The sequence below is a fragment of the Acanthopagrus latus genome, chromosome 21 (assembly GCF_904848185.1).
Source record: "Acanthopagrus latus isolate v.2019 chromosome 21, fAcaLat1.1, whole genome shotgun sequence".
NCBI classification, from domain to species: Eukaryota; Metazoa; Chordata; class Actinopteri; order Spariformes; family Sparidae; genus Acanthopagrus; species Acanthopagrus latus.
The window spans coordinates 10,221,132-10,248,796 of NC_051059.1; the positions used below are offsets into that span (position 1 = coordinate 10,221,132).

Below are 27,665 nucleotides of genomic sequence, written 5' to 3' on the forward strand. Positions count from 1 at the left end.
AGCAGTAGTCACTTTCGAGGCAGATATTCAACTAAATGGCTGATAAGGATGTTTAACCAACTTGCAGCACTCCGCCAGCAGATGGAGCCGTGCAGTTTCTAAAATGAGGTTTGAAGAGCCCAGGCTGTCAGTGGAGCAGGAGGTGTAATGGGCAGGTGAGGATGCTGCATCACTAGACCAGACTGGATGTAAGACACCTGACTCCTGAGCTGACTGAGGGCATCTGTGACGGTGATGCTCAGGAACTGAGCTTCTAAACATGCCAACAGGCATCTGTCATGCTCGGTTGTATTATACACAGTATTTGGATTTTATTTTTTTCAAGGTTTTCAAGTGGTTGCGTATCTACAGAGTCTTTGCATTGTTTTCTAACTTAAGTCAGTGTCTATGGTCGTATTGGGAAGTTAAAAAAAAGAAAAAAGAAAAAAGGGGGCATTTGATGGTTTGTCTGCCAATAAATGATATTCATTACATTATGGCCATTACAATCATGACTCTTACCTTTACCCAGTGGAGAAGATACTGAAATCTTCCCATCATTGTGGTTTTTACTTTTGTCGTACCCATCCCACATGCAAAATGTCCAGTGTCAACTCATTAAAACTGCTTGTGTGGACAGAGTGGGTGAGGCCGGGCAAACGCTGGGCGTGAAGCTGCCGAGTGGGTGAGAAAGTCTAAGTTATGCCAGTTATGGGGGCTGCAGTCTTCATGTAAAACCTGTTTGAGTTCTTTCTTCTTTTCTGCTGCTTTTTGTAGACCAAAAAAAAAAAACAACAAAAGAAAAAACAATTAAAGAAGCCTCTTTGCTTATTCAGATATATTTATTTTCTCATTTCATTTACAAATAATAATGCAAAGATACAAAGACAGAAGCCTTCACACGAGAAAAATACATCAGGTACAGTTCAAACAGAAGCGTATTTCATCTTGAATATAGCACACATTTACAGCCAACTTGGATTCTTTTGGTCCGATTCGACAGTTAAAATAGAAAACACACAATTTGAAGAACAAGGTTTGAACCAGTAATTTTTAAAGGGTTAGCTCAAAAAAGTACCAACTTGCCAAGCTGTGCTGCAGAATGCTAGACTTTGCATATTCTATGAGCATTATGTTTCCTGTTGCTGCGAGTGTACTATACGCAGGAGCATAGTTCACCCCTTCACGGCAGTAAAATGCATGTGCAGTGTTTTTGTGTCACTGTACTCAGAAACAAAATACATTATATAACAATTTAGCTGCCATTATATGAGGCTTGAACCAGCAGTCGGCTGTCCTCAAAATGCACACGAAGGATTCAAAGATGTGGGTGACCCACTGAGTGACTGTACACAACTATGACTCTGTTTCATCTTCCTTTATCAGTTTGTGTTTTAACGTGTGGTTGATCACAAAGTGTATATATATATATATATATATATATATATATATATATATATATATATATATATATAGATATAGATATAGATATAGATATATATATATAGCCTGACTGTACAGTATTTGTATCTGCTATTTCTTATGTTATATCTCATTGTATCTATATGTGATCTCTCAGACAAGATGTAAATAGCAATATTCACTACAAAATAGTGTTTAACAGCAGATTAAAAAAAAAACGGAAACGGAATACTTACTTTGAAGCAAAATAAATTATGTCAAGGTATTTTCTGAGATATTTTGAAATTCAGCATCATGCAGATAAGAGAGATAAATGTGTCACATCTCTTTAAGTTATGCTGCAAGAACTTCAGTAACAATGTTCACTGTAAACAACGCATTGATACGTTCATAGTTCATATATGAAGTATACTGTAACCCAGTGAAATATCTTTTTTGGAAAACTAACGGAGAGGGTGTGTTTCCACAGTTAGAAGGATAAAATATTTACGTATTCTCTCATTTATGGCTGTTTTGAACTTTGGCATTTTGGTTTAATACTAAAAGAAATAGAGAAGATAAACTTTAAAATTAAAACTATATATATCGAACCTATTCTTTTAAAGGTGCGATATGTAGGAATTGGACACCTTTCAAATTCATACTCAAAAGAAATACCAGACTAACTGCAAACTGCTGCTAACGCAAGCTGCCGTTAGCTAGTTAGCTCAGTTAGCTGTGCAGCTAGCGGTTCAGACTGAAAGTTCGAGGACCAGGGGAGAGTTAGTGTTTATGGGACTTGAAGCAGTGATGGTTGAGGGATGGCCTCGGCATCGACCTACGACCACTGTTTAACTCTTACAACGTCTACTTCAGCAACTACCTTCTAACACTTTTAGACACAATCCCGGGGACAGCACAACCAGGCGCTCTCCCTCGGTGGACTGTGGTGCTACAGAATCATTGTGTAGTTTTTCTTTTCTTGGTTTTTCTCGAAAGCCGTAGCCGTCCCCTCAGCCCTCTCAATGGGATGGGCCGGGCCATTTCTTTGCATTATCTTTATACTTTTAGTTTAATTTCTAAACATTTTCAACAACATTCCTACAAGTAGAGTATAAACTTCTGATGGCATGTAACCGCTCATAGCAGCTAAATAGGAAAGGGAGTTTCTGCAGAGTAAAAATCCGTGGATAAATCTCAAAAGTGCTTTCAGGGCCTCGAAATGCATACGGATGAAGTCCGAAGGAAATGTAATTAAATCCAAAAACTTCTAAACCTGACAAAATAGATAATTATTGTCATTATATTTCAATTCATTGTCATACACTTTAAATGACATTACCGACTCACTGTTAAATTTCAATTGCCATTCTACACTGCAAGTGGTTCATATGTAGTCTGTGTTTCCAGTGCAGTATTTAACGAAGCTGAAACATATTTAAGGAGAGAAAAACAAACACTGCTCTTTTTGTAAACTCTTGTAAACACTGGTAGAATATTACCAATGGATACCTGAAACGTTGATGCATAAAAAGGTGGCAGTAACAGGCGACACACCAGTCAAGAGCTATCTACATGAGCACAAAGAAAAAAGTAGTTGTCAGGCTCACGATAAAAGTCTGAGGTCGAGCAGAGAATATATAGCGCCACAATAGACAAATTGCAGCACGGTATTTCTCAGTGCATTTTCTCACTTTTGACATCATATCACATAAAGCACAAAAAACACTGTTCCTACCATACAGCCATATACAAAGCTAGTCTAGATTTACCATGACATAATAAAACTCTGTGGGGGGTTGCACAGAAAAAAAAAAAAAAAAGCACAAACCGTATATTGCAGTGTAAAACGTAGTACCAAACAACAGCTTCTACATGTGCATAAAAGGCCGATTACCATATTTCTGATGCTTTTAGGCTTCATTTAGCAGATACATAGCCTAACACATGACGCTTGAATCAAAAAGAGACAAAGGACAATATCACCAAACGAGAAAAAACACTGAGACAAACAAATCTGACTCCACCCTTCGCAGGGGAATAAAACCCAGAGGCATAAAGGGGATAAAACAAGTCCGGAGATTCATGCAGTCACAACATTGTTAAAATAGAAAAAAAAAAAAAATCATAACCACATCAAAATCCAGAAACCTGATGCATCCAAAACATTAGAGCACTTCCCCCCCAAAAAAGGAAAAAGCTATTCAAACTCAACAACTCAAAGCCAACTGATTTGATAACATTTTGATTTACACTGTGTGAGAATAAAGGTGACGTATGTCGGCACAGGAGGACCTTCACACACACTGACAGACGCAATGTTCCAGCTACAGAATAGCCTTTTTTTTTCACTGTGTGGATTGATGGAAAATGGCTCTATAGTGTCCTAGAAATGAACCTATATTCATTTTATGGTCAATTTGGTAAGAATTACACCTGGACTGAATTACAATATAAATTCCATAAAATACTTTTCAGGGATTGGTGGATCCCAGCCCGCACAGCATTGTGATAACATGCCCTGCAAATGTTCTCCTCTGAGAGATCGCACCTCACTGTACCTGTATCTTAACTGCACAAAAGTGCACTTCGTAGTTTTGGGGAAGACATTTTGATCAGAAGAGAACAATCTTCTTTGACAGTTTTTTTCATGCTTATACAAACTGAATAAACAAACACACGATTTCATACCATTTTACTTGTTTACTTCTGTTTATATGTGGCGGACCCCACCACCTTTCTAGCTTCATGCAGTGCTCTGAGGACCTTATTATCCTCCGAGAACAGCTTGTTTATTCAGTTTGCTATTGCAGATATTGAAAGTTTGATTTTCTTCTCCAAAACTACACAGTGCTCCTTTTTTTGCAGATCAGTGATTAATTATACGCATTTTTCTAGCTTAGAGCTGCAGTGCAGGAACATGGCCGACGCACCTCTGATCACCACAGTCCCGGAGTACAAATGTTCTCCCCTAAATTTAGGTAAAAACCGTGTAACAGTAGACAGCTCACAAAATACTCACTGATTAGGTAAAAACAGCTCTTTTAAATAGACTATCCATATACGACTTTTCAAAAATAACTATAATTTAGCTTTTTTTCAAAGTTCTTTTTTTTTTTTTTGTACAAGAAGGCAAGTTTAATCAAAGACAGGGCAAAACAGGTCCAGTGCACATAACAGTCACAGGGAGGGGGTTTGGTATATAAACTCTCATTAATCAGTGTTTTAATTCAATGCATAAAGTGCAATATGAGATACGGGACATGGTTATGAACGAATGCACTCACTGAGAAACACGCTGACTTCACAGAGGACATTTCCTTTTTTCCCGACCATTTTCGAAGAGCAAGATGCACGAATCTGCACGGATGCAGAAACCAAAGAGCGGAGGGACACGGAGCGAATCGATAACGGGCATGGACAACAAGAGCGCGTCGGGGAAACATATATTCAGTGTCACTGTAGTGCCGAGGAAACAAAAAGGTAAGTCTTAACATGTAAAACTTAAAACAGTGCTCCATATCTCCTTCGCAGGGAGAACAAACAGGTGAAATATATTTGGTCCTACAGTACGTAAAGGCTAGACATGAGAGAGGCAATGAGGATGACACGATGGCAACAACACAACTGTATAGATGTGACCTAAATACATTCTCATTGCATCAACAATGCTGTTCTAGTATAGAGGCAGTTCAATTGTCTGGAAAAATATATATATTTCAACTACACTGAGGTCACATCTTTGGGAGTAATCCAGGAGAGTTTCTACTGTGTGCCACACTCACTGAGCCTTTTTTTATTATCATTTTGCTCTACACCATTACCAGTCTGAAAGAAACATGTTTCAAAACGTATTAAAAGAAACGCAACATGGCACCATCGCCGTGCATTCCATAAGAATCGTGCACGTTGGCTTCCTTTTCGTAAGGGTTTCACTTGTAGCTGTTTTCGTTTTTTTTCTTTCTTTTTTTTTTTTACAGTCCTAAATCGATCGCTGTAGTTTTTGCATAGATACCATTACGCAAAATCTAATCACATTCTGTACATGTAAAATATAAAACATAAACAAGCCTGTAAACATCTATTTCATAACAAAGAACTCATTTGTCCATTAAGATCTGACTGATGAATGAAATGCGATGCGGTAGTGACGATGGATGAAGTGATGGATAAAGATCAGCACACCTCAGAAACACAGTAATGCAGTTGTGAACGATGTAGGCCAGACCACCTGTAGAACAGTACAAATCACTTGACAGATAAAATGTTTGTTCCCCCCCCCCATCTCATTTACATAATAGTCATCTTTGCATGAAAACCAAAATGTCAAGCTATTAAGGCAAAACAAGTATGCACAGTGATTTGTGATTTCATGCATAACTGATGACCGCTATTTACTGTGGTGAAATCGGAACCCAGCATCTCCTAAAAAGAACTCAGGCAGCAAAATAATGGCTCGCCGTCGCTCGAACTTTAGACGAGGTCGGGGATAAAATCGAAAAAAAACCAGGCCTGACTTTGGTTTCTATGACAAACCACACGGGGAGTAGCACTAAAGTAACATCCGGACGGGGCGTGGAGAACAAGCCACTTGGCACGGAGGGAGGTCAAACTTGATCAAGCTACTCTATGTTAACAGGTGAGTGATAAGTGTACTGTAGATAGTTTCGTCAGTCACTGATGGAGAATAGGAGACCAGGCTCCCTCTGCCCGTGTGATCAAGCTCCCTCAAAATGAAAACAATGTAAAACAAACCATGACTGGATGTGTTATTTTGCAAAAAAAAAGAAACAGCGGTGACAGAACCATGAGCATCGTTCATACCATAACTCCACTGTCGTCGGTCGCAGACCACCTCCTGTAGAAGAGGCGAGACCGGCAGCAGTCTTCACTCAATTCTGATCAGTTCTTTTAAAAGCTCTCTTGTGGGTTTCCATTGTGGTTGGTTGGTGTGGAAAATCGACGCTGAAGAGGTCTACAAATCCCCCCTCCCAGATGCAAACCTCTCCCCGGCAGCGTCCGCACACCTGCGCATGAGCGGCGGTTAGAGCCGGTCGAGGCGGAAGGCGTCCTCCGTGGCGGGATCGGCGAGGACCATGTCCGGGTCGTTGAGCATGTGCAGGCCGTCGAGCGTCAGCGGGTCGATTTTAAGATCGTCCAGCGGGAACTGGGAGTCGATGTCGAAGCTGACGTCCGTGGACAGCGTTCCAGTCAGGTCCTTGGGCAGGCCGGGGGGAGACTCTCCACTCACTGAGCAGAAACAGGACAGCAAGTCAGAGAAAGTTGTTAAAGGCATCGGGAGGCAGATGTTTGTCTCTTTAAGTTAGAAATGAAAGAAAGAAATCAATGGCAGCAAGAAGGGACAGCCTGCTGACAAGTCTGGGTTATGATGTGATAATAACTTGCTGTAAGAAACTTGACATCTTGACATCTTAATTACACATTTCAGTAGAGAGACAGTTAACAACAGACTTGGTGACTCAAAAAAAACTGAAGGGAAATCGCAGTGGGCAGAAAAATTAGATTTTAAAATCCCCGAGTCAAATGTGTTTTTCTTCTGGTTCATACAGTTGAACGTTTGAGCGTCACTGTGAAGAGTGGCGTACTGAAATTCACAAATCTAAGAGGCGGGGCTACGAGCGCGATTTGGGGCATCACAAACAGTTTGCAAGCCGATACTAGTGCAAAAATCAGCATACTTCAAGCCTCCGGTGCACAGACACTGAGACTGAGCTTCACAGCAAAACAGGAGACATCTTGTATCCAGCAGTTACTCCTGTGAAACATTTGTTTATGTGAACATCTTTTGCATATTCATATTCTGGAAGAAGGGTGAAAAAGCATGTATAATTTAAAATTATTTAATGTGGTAAGCATCCTCTTTTTCTGGAAAAACCCTGTCAGACATATTTTAGAGAATGTTTACTAATTAATCATTTAATAAATGTTTAATTTTTTATAAGTAGAAATGCAAGAGATTATTGAGGATAGATTTTGCCCACCAAAATGATCTTTTGATCTCCTGAGTTACTCTAACATGTGGATTGATTGAAAGCCCAGTCAGGGTGGTGAACGCACGTTCCTCTAGATAGAATTACTTTTCTTCTAAAAAAAAATCCCTCTTCCGTTCACTACCAAAAGAAAATCGGGGATGCTCCCAGTTACACCTCAATGCTTTGAAACACACGACAGATATCAGGAAATATCTTGATAAATATTTATTAAAAGGAAGCTGTAAAACGTATGTCTTCGCTTTGGCCTTTCACTTGCTCTGACTTATGAGAAGCAGGCCTGAGACCTTACTTCGCACTGGCTCTATTTTACTTAATGTTATGCATTCTGTCTATTCATTTCTTACTTTTTTGTAATTCATTTTATTTGCATTTCAGTCATCATTGAGTGTTTTTTTTTTTATTTTCCAGTGAATGTTGTGAATTCTCTGCACTCATCCTTGTTTTATATCATTTTTACTGTTATTGTCAAGAAAATTGACGTTTATTTTTCATCCCTGTTTTTATTTTTCATTCTTTGTCTTATTTACCTGAAGCGCTTGGTGCACGTAATTCCTTTGTTTAAAAGCACTTTGAGCTGTTTTCTTGTGAGGGATATGTCGCATTTACACAAATTCAGAGCTGACCCGATCACTCAGATTGCCTTTCAAGTATGTTGTCGTCCCCTGGGTGAGTGGCAGATCAACAACAATACCGGGCCATTTAAAGCCAATCTATTAATGCATTATAGTAGCCTGGCAATGAGTCATGGCTTTGTGAAGCGTATGACACTTAGCTTTTTGTTGACGCAGTTTCAGGGGAACTGTCACTACATCGGGACATTCAAGCAAATATAAAGCGCGAGCTTCATTCTGGTTTGGGATTGTGGAAATCTCAACACGAGGAGCAGCAGCAGCAGCAGCAGCAGTGTGGTGCAGCTCTCCACAAGCCTCAAGCTGTAAGACTGAAGCGAGCCATATGATATGTCGAAGCACCTGTGAGGATGATGTTGGGGATGTTGCCATGGTTACTGTAGCCCAGCTGCTGCGAGTCCTGCAGGTTGCAGTGGCCGGCAGTCAAGCCCATCATGAGTGCCTGGGAGTAGTTGAGGGTGGAGGTCTGGTTGTACAGGCTGTCGGAGCTGATGGGGGTTTCGATCATGTTGAACTGCTCCAACTGGCGTAAACAACAGAGAGAAAACATCACGACGGCTGCCGCTTTATCAAAAATGTAGTCACCGTGAAGCAGGAGCAGAACTAAATACAGACACGGAGGCTTTTGTCTGACCTGCTGCGAGAGAGCGCTGGCCTGAATGGACGGCAGCTGCTGGTCGTAGAAGTCTGCAAACACGCTGCCCAGTATGGAGTTATGCTGCAACAACAAACAGGCCAAATCTGTTTAATCAGACTAACCAAAAACCAAAAAAAAAAACCTAGTGCGGACCATCAACTATGACTATTCTTCAGCCAGGCTGCAGAGGTTGTACATGTGACACAAAAAAGGTGGAGAATAAAAAAGACACAGTCAAAGCAGCAACAAGACTTGAACAACAAAAGTGCTGAAAATCACCTCAGAGAAACATAACGAGTCGCATTACAGTCGACTCGTCATCCAATCAGCACAATGACAAGTCGACTCTTGCCGCTGGCTGATGCTGTGCACTGCTGTGGACTCATCGTTCAACTGACACTTTCCTTTTCTTTTCCTTCATGTTCTCTTCTTTCCCAAATTATCTTTACTTTTAATTTCCTTTCCTTTAATCATTCATGTACTTTAATTTTGCATATCTTGTTTCTTTTAATCACAGGTTATTATTATATTATTATTCATACTTCATTTGTTTAAATTAAACTTAATTTTAGATGTTTATAGTAGGAAAGATTCCCTGCTACCCATGCAAGCAACCTCAGGTTGGTCCTGCCTACATCAGTTAAAACTTTATCATTGTTACTGTGTTTAACCAGCTATGACAATACTTTATGGTATCAGCTGACTACTACTAAAATGTAGTCCTGAATGCCCTGCTGTGTATAATACAATCTTTATGTATACATTGCAGAGAATAGACAGGTTACTAAGCGCTCATTAACGGTTCAGTTCACCCTAAAATCCAATCTATATACCTTTCCTCTTAATCCGCAGTGCTGTTCAACCATCTAGACTGTTCAGGATTGAGTTACCAGGTTTTAGAGACATCGGCTGTGGAGGTGTCTGATTTCTGTTAAATATAATGGAAGCAGACAGCACTCGGGCTGTAGTGCTCCAAATGCCTGAACAGTTTCAGCGCTACAGGTAAGCACAAACACATGTGAACAGTCACGCAGCAAACACACGGTTCAGAAGCAACTTCCTCGTTCTCAGCAGACGCTGACAGCGCGCAGACCAGCAAGTCATTTTTCAGTCTGCTCTTTCAGTAATACATTCAAAATGAACGCCTGCAACGTTTGCTGAATCTTGCATTATTTACAGTGTTTTGCTGTGATACGCAGATGTAGCCGGCATACTGAACATCCACAATCGCAAGGAAAAATGATGCGTGAATATTTCGTGGGGTGTTACTTAAATGTTTTCACCAAGCACTTTTTCTGTCTCTGAAATGATGTAAAACCGGTGCAGTGTAATTAAGTTCCTTACTTAATAAATGGGTGGATAAATGAATAAGAGACTTGATTAACTTGCAGGAGTAAGAAACATGAGGTACCATATGCCATCCCAGCAAAGGTCAGCATTCACTAAATACTGATAGATGGCAACCCATCAAATGTCATGAAAGGGTCAGCTAAGGAGAAGGGCAGGAGCACGAGCGTCGTCTGCTGCGTGCCGGCCCGAGTGTTTTAATTAACACCGACCAAATGGAAAGAAATTCACATGAAATAAAAGGGAATCATTGAACACATAATCCCCTTTGTGACTTGATTCTCCCTCCACTGACTCATCCAGCGCGAGCTAATTCTCTTCAAGCTCCTCATCCGAATGTCCTCGCTGAACCAGCAGCAGAAGTTCTCCTGTTTCATCGTGGCCTCTTAATGTATAAGTAATTGGATCATATTCTCAGCCCGTGCTCCTCCTAGTTCAAAACCAAATTATCTGTGTGTGCTGCAGATGTCCCCACAGGGCAGCGCAAGGATAATAGAGCGCACAGCTTGTCGGTTGTGGTTTAGCCCGCGGATAACCTCGGGACTACGAGTGAGCCACTTCAGCTCGGCAGAGAGTCGAGCTGGGGAAGCAGACAGCAGGACAAACACGGGGGGTGGGACGCATTCATACAACGTACATCATCACCGTCTCTTCCCCAGCATCTCAAACACACAAAGTCACACTTACAGTTCAGCCGCAGCGAATCCTTTTCAAATAATCTGACCTCATTTTATATATTTTACACGTCGGAATGCTTTTTGGGAGGTGAAAGCAGTAAATAATTTACAGTCCCACTTCCTTGCCAGGGGTTTCAAATGCTTACACCGAGTCTGACACAGATTAACAACCCCGATCCATGTTTACCTTGGGTGTGTTTAGTTTATCTTAACGCACCTCCCTGCAAGCAAGGTTCAGTTTGTTGAGATTCAACCATGGGAATGATTAGCAGCTTCTCTTCCAAGAAAAAAAAAAAAAAAGGCTTCAAGAGGGGATTACCATCTCCCCCTTTCATGCCACCTCATATCCCCATGCTGGTGCAAAAAAAAAAAAAACCCCACAGTGAACACAAAGATCTGGTGAACATACAAAATAAAACAAACTCCAGCACAGAGTCTTATATAGCAAGACTGGGGAGGAAACAGTGGAGGTGCAACGCAAATACCACAAAAAGCAGCAGAGAAGGGAGGTCAGTCAGGGACACAGCTACATAACAACACATCAATGACACTGAGTGTTTCAAGAGACTGGTGGTCAGATTTGGGCAAAAAAGGGACTCTGTACGCTCCACAACCAATCAGTTCTTTTACGTGAATCATATTATGGCACGTTTTTAAAACTGCACATTGAGACTTACAGTTGTCCTGTGGGAGTTAATGTTAATAAAGTCGATTTTCCCCCCTGAATGCTTCCAGAATTACCTGGTGTAATTCAGAACATTAGTTGCTATTTTTTTTTAACCTTCCAATCCAGATACCTGAAGTTACACATTCTAATTTTCATGGATGTAATGTGATTGTTGTAATGCCTGGTCAGCCTTTGTAGAACCTCAACAAATACGTACACTCTGCACTCATCCAGCAATGAATTATGGGCCTGAGGTGGCAGAGATGTTAACTGAATATTTTCTGTCACAGACTGATTTTTTATTTTTTATTTTTTTTTTTTTTGACAGAACAAACTCTGAAGGCTGTCTGTCATTTTGACAGATTCAGACTCTGAGGGCGATCTACACTAACTTTGGTCGCTCACACTCAACGCTGTCAATCACCACATGTAGAAGTTTTAAAAATAAAAGGTAGACTATTAAATAGTGTCTCTGTAACATTCAAAAAAATAATAATACATTAAAATAGTTATGATTATGATTTGGTGGCCAGATTTGGGTGCCCATAAAGTAGGTCTGGTGCTACTGCTGGCACTGTTCTGGCCCAGAACCCAGGCTTAAGACACGGGCACCTGTGACTACCGAATCTGGCTACCAGATCTGAACCAACTCTCTGGACCGTAATTCAGAGCTGTTGGCTGGCCGAGCGAAAGTGAGAAAAAGAAAGTCAAGTTGCGGACGTGCGTGAAGTTACACAAGCTGATAGTCAGATACAGATATTTGCTACTTGTGCAAGGAAAAAAAAAACAATTTGCAAACAGGGAAGTAGCAGTGTCCTGTGAGAGCGGCGCAATCGTCAATACTGATGTAAGCATTTTTCTCAGTATCAGAGGCATTTTCTTTCCTGGTATCGGTGTTGGAACAGCAATAACATTTATAATGGTGTTGTGCACGTTGGGAAACTTCCACTGAAAGAAAACCCCTGTGAATTTCCTGCTACACCTCTTATTACACTATTTTTTGCTCTTTTCCCACTTTATATATTCATAGAAGCAGTACACTAACTAAATTGGTAAAAAGATAACTCGCTCATTTACTTAGTTTAAGACAAAAAATATCATAGCTGTCATGAAAAAAAAAAAAATAGCCGTCATGCTCAAGTGCTTGAAAATGATGCATTTTGTTTTTAGTTTTTTTGCCCAGATCTGCTAATATCAACACAATACAAGCAGCTGTGGGGGGGCAGCCACAGAGTCCTACTCGGCAACGATAACCACAGAACTACGATGCAGGGGACGGTGACGTTTATACAGAGCGAGCCAGCGGCCCACCGGTGCACACGCCCTTACTTGAGGCGAGCCTCCGGGTGAGAAGCCTTGATTGGAGACGGGGGAGGTCGGAGACTGATTGGCAGAGGATCCGACCCTACTGCGGTACTGTTGGAGGGAGGAGGCCTGATACAAGAGGACACGTTTGAGTTATTCACACTGGAGGATGTCCTGTATTGGAGGTCTGCGTCCTAGATGTGTCTCTGGTGCTGTTGGATAACCAGCTCTCCTTTTGCTGGCATTAGTTCAGTGGGTTCCCCTGACGGAGGAATCTCTAAACTATTCACTGACAGATTTACTGATGTAAGCTATAGAGGACCGAAACTGCCAGAATCAATCACAAGAAGAAGAAGGGCTGGGCGATATGGCCTTAAAGCTGAACTTGTGGTGGAGCGAGTTAAAGAGAAAATCTATATTATTCTTTTTAAATCATCCTAAGCCACAAACTCGAATTAATCGATTTTACCGATTTATCGCGCAGCCCTAAAAGAAATTAAAAAATGGTTTAATAGAAAAGGTAAATAAATAGAGAAGCAAATGAAAGCAGTGGTATCAATTACTGCCACATTGTATGATTTGGTATAGAACACTTGTTGCATTAGTGGCATATCCATTACATTCTTGAGCCATTTGTTTGTTTATTTTTGATTTTGGCAGAGTCGGTCCTCAACAGTCACCCAGAAAACTAGCCTCTAGTGCTGCAATAATAATATTAATAAAATAATTACAGCAGTGAACACCATGTGCTACGTGTCCCATCGATGCATTAATAATACTGGAAGCAGAGCTGGGAGAAACAGAGAAAACTACAGGGGATTAATTAGTGGAGGGAAAACGTTGCCAGCAATCCAAGCTGAGCGAGTGCACACTGTAAACTGGAGGATCAGAGAGAAGCGACTCGGCTCTGTTTTCTTTTGTTCCATCGTATCTACTCGTCCAACAAATGGCCAAATCGAATCTGACTTAAGCAATGCACAACCATAACTGTGGACAGAAAAACATCAAAGTTACTAATATCATGATAAATAACAGATAAACTATCAAATAACTCAGATTTGGAGGTGTATCAAACAAGACTGATAATCTCTTATCGCTCAAAAGCCGGCAGGAGTTCAAACCCCCACATTCCTAATCTATTTATAGATAAGCTATCAGAACGATTGGTAGCAATCAAAATATTGGTAGCATGAGACAGAGAAGCGATAAAGCAGTTCAAGGTCTCTTAGATACAGGTATAACCTAGAACAATGATAATTCCTGGAGACCTTTTCCAACTCTCCAGGAAATGATTTTCAATTTCTTAAAACAAGGGTAGTTCATAAAATAGGCTTGAATTAACAGAAAGTTAAGTCTTGGCTGTGTTCTCTAACAATGTTTCACTTGACCCCACACTGCAAAGTCTATAACTGAGACCAGGAGAATGTAGGCCACTTCATCTCTGCAGTTACACATTCCCACTGCAACAGAAGTAGAGCAGCGAGAGCCAAGAACTGAAGGACGTGCAGAGCCTCGCAAAAAGCATTTTGCACCTCTTGTTGTGCTTTTATTTTGTGTGTTAATTTGGGAGTTTTTTTTTGTCTACAGTTCTGTACAAAAGCTGCACAGTAAAACAATAAATTCTAAGACTGTGAAGATTTGTGTTAAACTATAAACAAATAAAGAGATAGAACAATTGTGCGCTCATACACACTTTATGGACAGTACAGTTTTCTTTTTCTTTTCTGTCAAACAACTAAGACTTTTCTATTTAAATGCATTAGGAATCAGCCAAGAAGTGCCAGTGATGCAGAGGGATGTGCTCACCGTGTTCATGTCTATGGTCATGTTGGTTGGCGAGGACGTCTGCTGGTTGTCTGACGTGGAGCAGGAGTTCACCGAGGACGACAGCTGGACCAGACCAGTCTGCTGCAAGATAAAGAGCTGAGTCGTAAAAAGATACAGACATCATGTACTCATCAAGTAGCACTTAATAGTTTTAATATTAACTCATCACAGATACAGTTTATGAGTATCTGCTTTTATAGTACGTTGGCAGATATGTAGAGATTATCATTAAATTCTTCTAATCTAATCTAAAGTATGTGTTTGTGTGGTAATATTTATTTACAATTCATAATGTTTATCTACATTCCAGTGGTTTAAAATTCAAACTTTACTTTTATCTTTTATTATTCTTACTGTGGTTAACAATAATGTTTTTCTTTTTTTTTTTGGTTTGGTTTTCAATTTTATAATGTTTAAATATGTTTGTCAAAATAGATTTAAAGAATCCTGGCTGGTTCATATTATCATTATGTCAAAATAAACAACCCAAAGTCATTTAATAGATGGTTCTTATGTTCAAATATTGTTAAAAGTATAAAGAAAACACAACATTACACAAAATGCGACATCTCTAAGGCTGCTGCATTGTACAGCTCTGCAGGGTGTGAAGCGTCGATCCATGGGAAGAGAGGAGTTTCCACAAAATGGGCAAAGTGATAGATTTTAATGCCACATGTTAACGAGCGGGTTTATTTTTGCTTCCTACTTAAAATTTTCCATTTTTCTGTTGAGGGATCCTGCACGTAGGGCGATCTGTGCGTGAGACAATGGGACACAAAGTGGGGCCTAGTTGAGTCAGTTTGTTTGAGTACAAGACATTTCTGTAAAAAATGGTCGACTTATTCAACAGAAAAAGTACTTGAACAGGGAGTCTGATGTTTATTTTGAATGTACTTTATTTTACTTTATTTCATCTGCCCACATCTGGATGCAGTTGCAGTAACTCTTGAAAAGATTTTTGCTGGCTGCAGTCGTTTATATTTGACTCAGCTTCACTGAACAGTCTGGGAATCATTGTCGCTGCTTAACAACTCTGCACTGGAGTTAGAAACATCTGTTAGAAACAAACAGGTTGGCCACAAACTCAAAACTGTAGATTCTAATTGGACTATTTTTTGCATTGAACAGCAGTGATTGGTGAAATCAAGCTGTGACCATTTTGTTATTGCGTAAGAACTGCAAATAATTGCACAAGCCTGAATGTTCCCTCATCAATAATCGTGATCGCAAGATGGCAAGAATTAAGGAACTAATAGACATACGTGGGAAACAAGTTGGCAAAAACGGAAAATCTAACTAGACTGTGAGACAACGAATCTGTTACGAAAAAGACACAACCTTCACTCACAGAACCAACCATTCCTGTTTTTACCCTCAGTGTTTTTGGTATGTTTGGATTTACCAGCCAGCGCTTCACACTTTAAGAACTACAACTTACTTTGAGTAGAATTCCTAATTCCATACTCATTATTTTAGCCTCCCGCTGAGCTCAAATTGTCCCCAAAATGAAAAAAATATGTGAGCCCAAGCCAGCTGTTAAATCTTTTCCATAACAGTCAGCTTGTGTGGATACAATGCTGGAGGAGAAACTCACTTGCTGGTTCTGGTGGTTCTGGGACGACGGCTGCTGGTTGAAGAAGGCATACTGGGACAGCTGCTGCTCGAGGTTCATGGCGTTGATGGCCGCCTGTGGGAGGCACAGGGAAAAAGATAAGATGCGGGGTTCTGTTGTTTGTTTGTTTGTTCTGCAACAATCGTTGCCCGCTCAGCCATATAATGACTTTTGGCCTGGTGACTTGGTGCATGACAATAAACACAGTAAGATAAGGAGAAAGAAAAAAAAGCACTGCAATGGTCAAGAGTCATAAACATAATAATTATAATTAAAAAAACACGGTAAAAACATCTCTACAGCATGACCTCATAACACTAAGGTAACAAGAAGTCAACCTGAATCACTGGGACTTGTCTGAAAATAATGTAAATCAAACATTCAATAATTACTTAAGCCTGAATGATTGATTTTCTCGGTGAGGCCGAGGTCGAGGCAGAGAGCGGAGGCTGTACCTGAGAGAGAGTGAGAGGTGGAGACGTCGGGGAGAGCTGGTGGGAGTCTCCTGCATTCAGGATGAGAGGAACCATGTCGTCCTGCCCGGGCTGCATTTCCATGGTTACTGTGGGCTGAGATGTGTTCACTCCTACCCAGCACACAGAGTCGGCGTAAGGAAAGAGTTTTGTAAAAGCACACACGCATACTGCAGAGACGCAGAGAAACTGGCGCCGGAGAGCGCTTAGGTATCGTGAGGAAGTCATGAATATGCTGCACGTCACTCCGGGAGAGTGTTCGATGCGAGCGCGCCAACCGTTACCTTGCGTGTTGGCCAGGGTCTGTGTGCTGTTGGAGGAGCTGAACGAGGCGGCTGCTGCATCATCTGAGTCGAGCGGGGTGGGCAGCGGAGGAGGAAACTGGATGTTGGTCAGGTCAGGAAGAGAGCCGCCAGTGTTGTGGGCCGCTGGTTTTAGTGAAGTGGTCAACTGCTGCTCCGGAGACGGAAATATGCTGCAGAAAACAGACGCGCGCGCAGTGACTACAGAGCTGAACACACTCATGAGATCAGCTGGCTTGACAATGTTTTCCACTACAAACAGCTCCGGAAATATTTGGACTTGGTGCATTTGGCCAGTGGTACTATTGCAAATGCTTTGGCTCCATGCTCTTATCATTTTGGCGCTAGAGATGTATATGCAAATGACGTTTGGTTACAGTCAGATGGCTTCAATTTAAAGCTATAAATTCATACTTGTTGAAGCTCCCTGGGTGCCCTTGAATACCGGGCTCACCTCACCATCCATTATAACTGTGAAGCCACAGATAAAGGAGACATATTGTGATAATATTTCAGGTTCATCATATCATTTTGGGTTATTACTAGAACAGGCTTTCATGTTTTAGTGATCACTAAACACATCAGTTGTCACATTTTGTCTGGTGATGCAGCGCTGTACTGCCCCTCCGTCTAAAAACCCTCTGCTGTAGCTCCCGCCCCTCCTCCTGAATACCCAGTCTGCTCTGATTGGTCATCTCGCTCATGCCTGAGCTAACACCACTGACAAGTCTTAGTTGCCAGATTAGCCATTAGGCATAAATTATGCAAATAATGGACACGGTGACATAGTGTGATGTCACAAAGTCACATTGATTAAAGGCAGGACTACTGATGAGGCATTTGAGGAGCAGTGTTTTGTATGGGAGAGGGGAGCTTCTGTTGGTGTGGACACTGACATTTTTAACTTTCAAGATATTCAACAGGCACAAGAACCAAAATAAAATATTAACGGTAAAATAACTATAAATCTCCCTTAAAGAAAACATTTCCTCAGACTAGTTCTACATGGGAAAACCAGTAAAGATACTCACTGGATCCCTGGAACTTTGCAGGGCTTGGACCTTGAAATGTCCTAAAGGATGAAAACACAATTAACAGCTAAAAGACCACAGCAAAATTATGGAAACTAAACACATTTTCATGTTTGTAAATGTTCCACCTTTTTGCACTCCCAGTCCTGTTTTTGTCCATCTTCATCACCCTCTTGTGTAATGGCTTCAACACCTGGTACAGTGAGCAGGAGAACTACAGAGATGGAGAAATAGCCAAAGCAACAACAAAAAGCCTCCTTGAGCTTATAATAATCACAGCCCACATGTACTCATTTAATACGATCAAGTGATATTAAAAAGAAGAAAAAAAACACATGGACACACACAACAGAAAAGCAGGACAGAAGACGAAAAAAGAATTTGTGAGATTATGAAACTGAGAGATTAAACACTTTAATACTGAATGACACTAATGGGCGAAAAAAACAAAAAATGTCTCTAAGGAGATTTATGCAAATTCAAATCAATAGGCTCCTGAAATCAGAATAATCTGCCTCACACGGCCATTAGCAGACAAAATCCATTGGACACTTGGATGCACCCCCTCTTCTCAGCAGTCACTTTCCTCCTCTGCCTTCAAAGCCACATTCAAAACCCTTTCATCAGACACTGGAGGCCACTCCAATGAACCACAGAGAGAAAGCAGCACAACACCACAGAACAGACACAGACTTGCAACAAAACAGATCCGTCCACCATCAGCCACAGCAGATAATAAACACCTGAATCGATTCATTGGTTGGTTTTACACTTTTACTCAACCCTCTGGTCAGTGTTCAATAGATATGTTTCTGAGCAACCACTAATGTATCCTGATTTCATTTAAAAAAAAGTTTAATCAACAACTATCTGAAGGAAACTCTTTGAGATAAGGTTTTTACCCCGTTTTGGCTGCAGCTCCTGCGACCCTCCGGTGAAAGAGGCCTGCTGGGCAGGAGTTAATGTGCTCTGGTGCAGTGCTGAGTCAGAGTTTGTCCTGCAGCACAATTAAAACAATAAAAATAAAAAAAAAATCACACAGTATGGAAAAATCTAAGCAACAACTATAAGTTGAAAAGCACAGAAATATATCCATCACTCAACCACAATGTTGCACAGCAGGTTAAAAACAAAAGGATTTTATACAAATTGTGCACTGTGTGCACTTTGGGTAGAAATGTGTACAGCATTTTTCTTCAGGTAAAATAAATCATATTGTATTGTATCATATCGTATAGAATTTCAAGCCAAGCATAACCACAACTATCAACACAACTCCATCATGTTGGCTAAAACACAAGTTACAAAAAAAAACTTTCTCTCACAAATATTAGGCATATCACGTGCAATATGCAGGCCGGTGGCGATAACCACCTTTCGTTGGATGATATAGTGTAGCAATAAATTATATCATTGTCATAAACCTCTTTATGCCACTGATAGAATGATAATATAATAGTTTAATAATACACGTACACTCTGCCAGAGCAATGAACCTTTTAACTCCTCACATTGAGACATTCAAATATCTAACCCTAAATAAATAAAACATAGATAATAGAAAACCACACAAACAAAACAAGAAATCAACCAACTCATTCTGTTAGGAGTTCTGTTTTCATGTTGAGTCAATGTGTATACATTTAAATCACTTGATGTGTGATTTATTATGTATTACTTGAATAAAAAACACATTATGTTTGTATAGAAGTTCACCTTAACTTTATATGTAATAATTGAACAAGCACATAAGGTTTTATGTATATATCTGCATTAACTTAATTTAGTCAGTTATTCAAGTGACCTATGTTACAGAATGTGACGTAAAATATACATCATATAATAATTAAGATGTCACTGTTTTAGGCAAGCTACTGTTTTGATTGTGATTTATAGTTCTTGTGGCATCTTGGTGACTAAAATGCTGGTGACATTTGTAAATGGTAAACAATATGTAAACAAACACACGTGTTTTGCAATATTGAGGTCAGAAAGAAAGATCGAGGTTGCGTATGTATTGCGACGGGCCTACAGCAGTCCCAGCTACATCATGTATGCATGAGGGCTTTAGATGGAAGTCTAAATGCAGCGTTGTTTCCATGATGCTAATCTGTGAAAGCTACTAAACGTGTGATTATGTAACATGTTTTCATTTTCAGTTAGAATTTTTCAGTCTTGAGTTATGTTCCCGGGTGTCGTATTGATCTCTGCATCTTCACGAATGCTGCAGAACATCGCGGTTGACGTCGGAACGATAAGGGAAGGCCGCGCGAAGGCTTTATCATGATCATTATAAAAAAAAAGAGTAAACACCGAGATGAGCTATACAGTCGAGCAGAGACGAGGCTGTCTTACCTCCTCCAGCTGGTGTCAGGTGGTGGTGACAGATACACTGAGCCATATGGACAGCTGTCAATGTGAGACTGAGGGTTAAGAAAATACAGCTGGAGACTGACAGTCTTAGCAGACTCAACGCATCAGCTACAGAGAATTCTTCCAGCACGGGGGGAGATATAATTAAAAGCAGTGCTGGCAGTCTAATGAATGAACCATGAACTCCACATCGCGGTCTGATGTTTGTATCAACACCGGCTAGCTCGTTGCACATGCTGCTTATTACAAACACTCCAGCTGAACATCATAATTTGACTTGAATCAATTACAGGCTGATGTCACAGAAACATCTGTGACGCCCATGAGCTACATTTAGGCACATGAGTTACCACAGCGATCACAAACATCCTATAAAGAACATGTAGCCTCCCAAGTTTTGTGATTTCTGCATGAATTATTAAGTAAGGCCCGAACTGTGTGCCTCCACGCACCACCGTCATATATAATAAAATGGTTTAACAGTGTAATAACTATTAACTACAGTTTGATTAACTCACCAATTTACTGTTTATTGATGATGGGTATTACAAGGTTTTACCAGACTTTTATTTAACTTGATTAAATGTCACATAATTAATCCACAAATTTGATCAATGTTTTCACAATTGTGGGCAGAATATGTGAATATAAGTGGATACAATACAATGGCACCACATGCTACAGTGGGGCTTTTGAGGCAGAAAATGATTAGTACTCAAACTGAGGAATTATTTGCTAACAGGAAGTTTTAAAAACCTGTGTCATGTGTTACAACTTTGCCCTTAAGAACAAGAACACACAAATGTAATTACTATCACTATAAAAACAAATGTTGTGGGTACAAATTTGCTTTCTGCCTGACAGACCTTCAACAAAGCCGCGCTTTGTTTTGGTTTTTTATGCAATTCAGACTGAACACAGCAGTGCACGAGAGAAGAAAGTACCTGGCCTTCTAAAAACTCCATCTAACCTCAGGTTTTACATAAAAAGACTAAAAGGTGTGTAAGGATATCTGGCGTCCATGTTTGTCAACAGACAGGGGCTTTCGGTGGGGTGACGTGATGCGGTTCCGGTCCCGGTAGACTCTGTCCACCAACCCGTGGTGTCGTGTCGATCTGTTCGAGTCAAGACCTGAAGTCTAGCAAACACAAACAAAAAAATATATACTTAACTGATCAAATTGTGAAAATATTTTGTGAAGGCTTCTCTCAACAGTATTGGACTGCACTGAAAAAATAAATAAATAAATTAAGATATATATATATCATATATATATATCATATGAATAAAAAAGCCTGAAGTCATCCATTTAAAGACAGTACTGCACTAGTTTGTGTTTCCTAGCTGTTCTCATCCAACAGAGCTTAATCCTGAGGAGCAGGGAGGAATATCAGCAGAGCTCAGGGCAAACACTGCAACGAAAAACTGGGAAACTGGGAAAGTATTTTCTTGAGTAATATTTGCATTGGGCCATCATTCATCAGCTGATTCATAAGGGAAATGAGTCTTGACGAGGAAACAATAGTAGAAACTCCCAACATCCCTCCAAATCTCAGTATGCTCTTCCCCTACTTGAGTTTCGCTTGGTTGTCTGCATTTTTCCCCGACTGCTTAAAAGCCTGTTTTTCATCTGAGCCCTGTCTTTGACACAATGTGATGCCTTGCCAGGACTGGTGTTAAGCTTAAATTTTGCTCATGCCTACTATGATAAACGCAGCTTACATTTCTTTTTTTTCCGAAGGTGAGAGGACCCATTGTTGCCATTTTCAAAAGAACACAGGCTTCCAGACGTTTTCCTTTTTACTTTCGAGAACAGTCATTACAAAGCAATTTTTTTTGCCCTCAGATTCAGAGAATGGCTATTTTGACTTTAATTATTTTACGAGCAGCTTTTTTCTGCCTTCGAAGCTGGTGAAAGTACTCTTCGGCGAAAACATTGTGTTGTTGACACTGTTTCAGTTAATTCACTGCCACACTTGCTCCTTCGATGTGTCTTTAAGGCCACAAGGAACAAAACTGCTCTGACACAGAAAACACAGCCTGTGTACCTAAGGTGTAACACAGCACGCCGCTGCTTTATCTGCGTACATGGTTTACATGATGTCTCAGTGATGTATAAAGTTCAAAGCTATTGTTTAATTCCCTTCTTCAAGCAAAGGTTTTCTTTTGGGACAGAGCTCTGACAGAGGAGCTCTATAGAGGAGAGTGTGTTCCACCATACTGTAATAAGACACCTACTGTCGACTCTGCATTGGTATATTTACTCTGCCCTCTTTAATAATTCTAAACAAAGTGCTCTTGTTGCTTACACAAACAGTATGCATGTCACTTCATGTGTAGCAGAGCATTTAACCCAGCAAACAAAAATCTGACAGTGTTTAAATAAGCCAGTGTAAACACTTCATTAGGGCGGCCACAGGTTGATCCATAGCGCCACAGAGAACTGGGCTACGGACATCCATTCATATGAAACAGCGGTGGGTGATAACTATAAAAATGAATCCTGCTACAAATGAATAATTCATTCGCCAGCAGTCAATGCCAGGCTCCATCTATACAGTGTCATGAAGTTACTGAAACAATGCAAAAATGGTAAGAATAAAAATCCCTCACCTGAAAAGTCAAATCGACGGTGCCGTTTCCAATCTGATTGACGTTCGGCAAAGATCCTCCATAGTACTGCCCGCGGTTCGGCCCCAGCTGCAGATACTGGGTCTTCTGCAACTGTAACTGGAAGCACCAACATCACCAGGTGAGACAAAAAGGACCAGATGTATCGCTTTTTTTTTCCTCAGTCACAGCAAGTTCGTGCCACACTTGACACCAAAACAACATGCTGGCTACAAGCACACCACAGGCCTCCATCAATGATATCTGCAATAATGACGGCACAATGTTCATTTTGCTACAGGAGCACTTCAGCGAGACAGAACAAAGGGGAATATTTATACACATTTGTACTGATCCAACATGAATCCCATTCCCATCCCACTGACAGTCATGTGCATGTGTTCTAATGACTGCCCCATTGAACAGGCCTGTCACGATAATTGTGTTACTGTCTTATCTTTACATCTTATGGCTGCATGTCTTATCGTCGCGACATGGACTCAGTACTGCCCGCTGTGTTTAGATGCATGTTTTTTTTTAAAGAATGTTAACATTATAGCCAACGTGATTAGAACCCGACCGGTCACTGAATTTTTGTGGTTGATAAGTCAAAGAATATTAGGAGTAAAAACAAAACTCCTAATACTGTGTTTCACTGATACACAGAAATCACTTTGCAGTATCCCTTAACTGTAGGTGTCAATTACTTGTGACAACAATATGTAACAATGAAGTCAGAATGATATGCAGGGTTATTATGCTACTGTACCATCACTATATTAATAATATATCATAATAATAATATTGTTGGAATTATATATCGTCCAACTCAGAGTATTGATCTTGACAGGCCTACCACAGAAACTCCCCCACTCATTGATGTTTTCACACCTCTGCAGGTGCCAAAACGAGGGCAGAAATGTTCTGATGTGAGCACACTAAATGAGGAGACCGCATTAATATAACTGAGATGAACCCTAGATGTCTTTTGGCAACGTCTGACGCCGGCTGCTGCATTTGCAGTCATCCCAGCAATGTGAATTTAATAACTTTTTAACATGTGAAGAGACGGTAAGAGGCTTTCGGACGGAAGTAAAGCACTTGGGAGATAATTCGACTGAACTCGCCTCACAGCCGTGTTTATTCCAAAATGACCTCCAGTTCCATTTCCCATTAGAGAGCCCATAACCGGTCAATTAAATTTTCTCATGCAAGCCCACTGTCAGCAGAGCAGAAAATCTAATAATAACAATTACTACGCCTGTGTCACTGGTGTGTTTTGATAAGCCTCCGACCTCAGAGTTTATTTCTTTAACCACGTTCATTCTTACTCTGTTGACAAAGGATTACATACGGCAGCCTATCTGGATGAGGACGATGCCAAGTCCAAATCTTTTCAACCACAGAGATGAGAGACAGCAGAGGAGGACTGAAGAGAGGGGAGGGATGGTGACGGGGTCAAAAAGGACGAAACTCTAAACCTGAGGCCTGCTTCCCACAGGTCTAACTTTGGCCCAGACGAGAGCCTCCTACCATTCGTCTATGCGCTAATGAAAATAAAGGCCGGTTTTCGTAAAAATGAAGCTGCGGGCCGCGATTCAAGATGACACACGGGCTCTCTGACTAACCTGTCTAGACATGCCTCCTAAAATACATATTCATAATAAACACGGCGGTTCAGACACAACTGATTCATGTTTTCTTTCCTTAAAAAAATGAAACAAATGGGCTACACAAATGTGATTTCATCCGCCGTTTCATCTGGGGCAAACATACGCTGAGGCTTCACAAACAGGCCTTTTCACAGCAGGTGGAGCGCAGGTGTTACTAATGACATTAACAGTCTGTTCGGCCCCAGTAAACCCTGACACAGTGTGACAGTGGAATGAGTCCTAACGCCCAGATTTAAGTTTTGCACTTCCTGTTCCCTCATCTCAAGGTCAGTGGGATTTCAGTTAGATGGCTGAAATAAGGTCTGTGGTTAAAACACGCTTGAGGGATTTTTAGGTTTCGTTCTACAACATGAAACATGTCAGTAAATACCCAACTGGTGAATTTTAAAGCATTCACGTGTCTTTAAAAACGCGGTCACTAACAAGTGGCTAAATGAGAATACAGAAGGGACATTTGATGTCATCACGCCGAACAGGGAGACTTATCTACTCACCACTCTGTCTTCACAGGCAAAGGACAGCTTGCTCTTGTAGATCGATCAATTTATAGAACAGTGCTTATTGCAGAGTCTAGTAGGAGAATCAGTCAATGGTGATGTTTAAGTCATGCCACCATGAAGTAGTCTCTTTATAGCCTAACTTACGCTTTTATTCTTCTAGTGATCGCATTTAGGCTTCACTAATCATAAACTTGTGTTTGCCAAAGAGCTTACTTTCTGTAATAATCAAAAAGATAATTGAAAAATCCTGTATACGTATCGCCGGGGCAACCAGGGCGATGCTAACTGCCCGGCTAGCCTACAGAACAAAGTGACAAATACATTTTTGATCCCCTTTGAATTGTGCCACAAGTTATAAATGTCATTTTTAAACTTGAGAAAGTTGCAGTTGGTCATGAAACTAATCAAGTTAAAGGCGGTGGGAATTCTCACTTTAAAGGAATGAAACACCTGGCAGTCAAATAAGTCACATCATCTTGTTTCTTACCAACGACTCGCAGACCCAGTCGTGCATACCAGCTAGCTCGCAGGACCAGCTATCTATTCTTTCCAATAACAACAGCTGTAAATATGGCCAGACTTGTTGCAATATTGATCTTTTTTTAAGAATACTTTTTCTCTGCCAAGTTGACGGCCATGTTGGTCCTGGAGATGTACTGAGCGAGACACTGTAGTTCACTGGTATTTACCTATGTTGACAACAAACTACCACGTTCCTGACAGGTAAGATTATCTTTTAAATTGACAATGGCACAATAAAAAATGGGATGAAAAATGGATTTGTCTCCCAGTGTTCACTACCATACATGTGTTTTCTGATGTAAGGCCTCATGGTGGTCCACTGGAAGGAGCAGGAAGGAATTCACCTCTCTACACCAGGACCTTGAAACAGCAGCAGCTACATGGAATCCAGTGTGAGTTCATTTTAATGAGGAGGTTTTTATCAAAATAAAAATCTTTGAAGTCCCTGTTGTTCAGACTAAATCTGAACTTTTTAAAAGAAATAAGCTTTGATAGCCAAATCGAAAAATGATCCTGCAGCAGCTCAGTGTCACAGGACATAACCTGCTGCTATTCCACATGTGCATTCACAATCCAACAAGCAATGCAGTGGCTCCATGTTGGCTGTGTGGTCCCAGCCTTGTGTCTATCTGCCCATCATGACGAAGCCCTGCCTCTGTGGGATTTATTTTGAAGGCCTGTATTGAATGTGGCTTAGATTCCACATAATCTGCTCGCACACATCTTTGGTGTAAAATGTCACTCACGTTGCGGAGCACGCAGGCCCCGCGGACCTGTCAGACAAGTTTACAAAGCCACGGTGCGAACACACCTCGCCATCTATCCCCGCCGTACACGCCACACACACACACTGCCGACAATCCAGCGTGCGAACATGCGTGTGCGCCTCTGTCGCGGTGGATATCATCGTTTTACCTAATCGCCTCCTCCGAGTGCAACGAGACGAGCAGAGGATCATCGCTGCAGTTGGACGCGCGCTGTCAAATACGCATGCACGCCCCTCTGCTTCTTTCACTTGCGTGGGACAAAAAAAAAAAAAAAAATGTAAGAACTTTTTAGGACGAGGGTCCCCACTGTCACCAATATGTACATGACGGGGCTGTGACCTCCGGCCAGCTCCGCTCGTTGTCATTCGCGAGGGAGGAAAAAAAGGGCTCCAGCTGGCAGGAAGCGTCGTTTGTTATTGTTTACCTATTCTGCCCTGGCTGCGTGCATATCTGACAGCTCGGTGGAAATAAACGAAGAAGAAGCGGGTTAGTTACCCTCGCTGCCCGGGTGATGCTCAGGTCCTTCATCACTTCTTCGAACGCCGCCGTCTCCTCCGCCTGCTTCTGGTTATGTAAAGCGATTTTCTCGCTGAATTTCCGCGGATTGTTCGAAGTCGCCATGTTTCGCTCTTCTGCTCCGTTTTTTCCTTCAGTGGCCAGTGTCAAGTAACGGCGAGTGAAGGACACACGACTTCCGGCTAGAGAGGCCGCCACGTTAAAACGCCCCAGAGTAAGAGCTATTTAAAGTTGTGCGAACTTTAATGTTTTAAGGCTAGTATGGGACGAGACGGGGCTAAAAGAATTAGTGTTGCTATGACAGCAGATAAAGAGGTTGTTATGACTTGACATGTTAGCTAACTTGGTTACAGGCTACATTCAGCAGACAAACCTGCTCTTTAGTTTTAGTGGGCGCCATCTTTAATTCTGTTATCTGGTTCTTCTGTGTTGGAGCTATTCTCATTAAAACCTTTCAGCTCTGTTTTGGTCTCCTGTGACTCCTGACAAATAGCTTGGTTACTGTTTAAACAGACAGTTATCTTTCTACATTTGATTCATCTGAATATGTTCATGGAAAATGACTGAATCTGTTTTTACACAGGTTAGGGCCTTACCAACACATCTGTCAGGCAACATGATTGATGACCCAAACTATGAAATGTTTTATAAAACGATTTGATAAGCAATTGTTAATTGTAAGGTTGCAGCTGATGTTTATAAACCTTTACAGTGATTTCTAAAGCATTTATTTTTACCTTTTTGCAAACAGTGGGAAAAAAAAACACATTAACTTTATCACTTTACATGTTTTACTCGATCGA

The 27,665-nt window shown here is 40.9% G+C and overlaps 1 protein-coding gene across 5 annotated transcripts; it reads right to left on the minus strand.

The window, feature by feature from the left end:
* Nucleotides 1-802: 802 nt before the first annotated feature.
* crtc1a (CREB regulated transcription coactivator 1a) lies at nucleotides 803-27,237 on the minus strand. 5 transcript variants are annotated; one of them, XR_005072154.1, is made up of 16 exons: nucleotides 26,842-27,233; nucleotides 22,888-23,004; nucleotides 21,287-21,412; nucleotides 20,257-20,318; nucleotides 18,804-18,898; nucleotides 18,030-18,115; nucleotides 17,902-17,942; nucleotides 16,853-17,043; nucleotides 16,551-16,681; nucleotides 16,078-16,170; nucleotides 14,463-14,564; nucleotides 12,681-12,785; nucleotides 8,658-8,741; nucleotides 8,366-8,546; nucleotides 6,205-6,630; nucleotides 803-5,611 (listed from the first exon to the last, which is right to left on the minus strand). XR_005072154.1 is itself a non-coding variant. In XM_037084297.1 (15 exons), exons 1-15 carry the CDS (start codon nucleotides 26,965-26,967, stop codon nucleotides 6,425-6,427), a joined length of 1,743 nt encoding a protein of 580 aa, XP_036940192.1. In that variant the 5' UTR covers nucleotides 26,968-27,237; the 3' UTR covers nucleotides 803-6,424. The 5 variants fall into 5 exon arrangements, 4 of the variants coding, with proteins under 4 accessions (XP_036940192.1, XP_036940191.1, XP_036940194.1 ...); XM_037084297.1 differs by having other exon boundaries at nucleotides 803-6,630; nucleotides 14,463-14,561; nucleotides 26,842-27,237; XM_037084296.1 differs by having other exon boundaries at nucleotides 803-6,630.
* Between the last annotated feature and the right edge of the window lie 428 nt (nucleotides 27,238-27,665).